At 41.8% G+C, this 1,231-nt stretch overlaps 1 protein-coding gene across 1 annotated transcript; it reads right to left on the reverse strand.

Moving 5' to 3' along the window:
• Nucleotides 1–237: 237 nt before the first annotated feature.
• Nucleotides 238–976, reverse strand: KRTAP7-1 (keratin associated protein 7-1). The gene has a single exon (XM_014736491.2). It carries the CDS (start codon nucleotides 897–899, stop codon nucleotides 636–638), a length of 264 nt encoding a protein of 87 aa, XP_014591977.1. The 5' UTR covers nucleotides 900–976; the 3' UTR covers nucleotides 238–635.
• Nucleotides 977–1,231: the final 255 nt, after the last annotated feature.

Consider the following 1,231-nt stretch of genomic DNA (forward strand, 5'->3'; position numbering starts at 1 on the left):
GAGAAACACTAACACTAAAAAATGCAGTATATTTGGATTAAATTTAGAACATTTTTAAGGAATTTTTAAAAATTGAAATCTCAACATAAAGGGACAAGTGGTTAGGCTTCACCCTATCCTGCTGCCCAGTCTGAAATCAGAATAAGATTTGACTAAAGTCAACCATTACAGGTTGAAACCGATTGACAAATTCAAAAACATAAAAGTACAGTAAAATAAATAACCAGAACAAAAATATTTGTGCTGAATGAATTAGATTTATTAAGAGACTAACAGCCAAACCCCTTCCCACCCACACGCATTTGTAATACATTGATGTTGATGCAGAATTTAATACTAGATGAGCAGAGCAATAGTAAGAGGCAAACTTCTTGCTTTACTGCTAAAATTCAGGTATGTTAAAGAAATACATTTTGCTTTCTTTGGCTGTAGATGAGTATCAGTTCAACATTTGATGCCTGGGTAATTTGTTCAGCATCATCAAAGACCTGGACCTCAGTAAGACATTAGCAAGAAGATGGAAGATGCATCTCCCAAGCACATCTGAAGGCAGGAAAGCAGTCTTTGCTCTTCAGGCTGTCCTATGCATAAAGAGTTGATTGAGAGTCCGGTAGTTGCCTGGAGCCGTTGGTTCATCAGTAGGTGCTGTAGCCAAAGCCAGAGCCAGAGCCCCATGGCCTGGAAAAGCTGCCACCATAGCCACAGCCCAGGTTGCTGATGTTGCTACCACCAAAGCTGTAGCCCAGGGAACTATAGCCATTGCATCCAAGACCATAGTTCAGGGGAGAGCCCAGGGGCACGACAACATTCAGGGGGGTGGCTCTGAAGGTCCCATGGAAGTTGGTTCCATAGCAAGGATAGCCTGGGAAGTAGCTTCCACAGCTGAAGAAACGAGTCATGGTGGCAGGAGTTGAGAAGGATTTGGATCAATTGGGAAGAGCAAGTTACCCAAGTGTGGATGGAGTTCTCCTGCACGGGGCTTTTTATACCTCAAGCTGGTGGGCAAGACACGCTTGTCTAGACATCTTCCCATTCATTTGCATAAATAATTCTATCATTTGCTAATAAAATGCATACAAAGGAACCCACAGACTCATTGCCCACATTTTTTTGGCCTTCCTGTTTGCAAAGGAATGTGTTGTATCTTCAAAGCGAGTGATCATCCTTGACATACAATTGAATTCTTTTCATCAGCAACCCATAGTTTACTGTTCTGATAGCATCATGTGAA

This window comes from Equus caballus, chromosome 26 (genome assembly GCF_041296265.1).
Source record: "Equus caballus isolate H_3958 breed thoroughbred chromosome 26, TB-T2T, whole genome shotgun sequence".
Taxonomy (NCBI): domain Eukaryota; kingdom Metazoa; phylum Chordata; class Mammalia; order Perissodactyla; family Equidae; genus Equus; species Equus caballus.

Excerpts from the sequence above, each read along its gene's own strand:
- KRTAP7-1 (XM_014736491.2), bottom strand. The coding sequence starts at position 899 with ATGACTCGTTTCTTCAGCTGTGGAAGCTACTTCCCAGGCTATCCTTGC.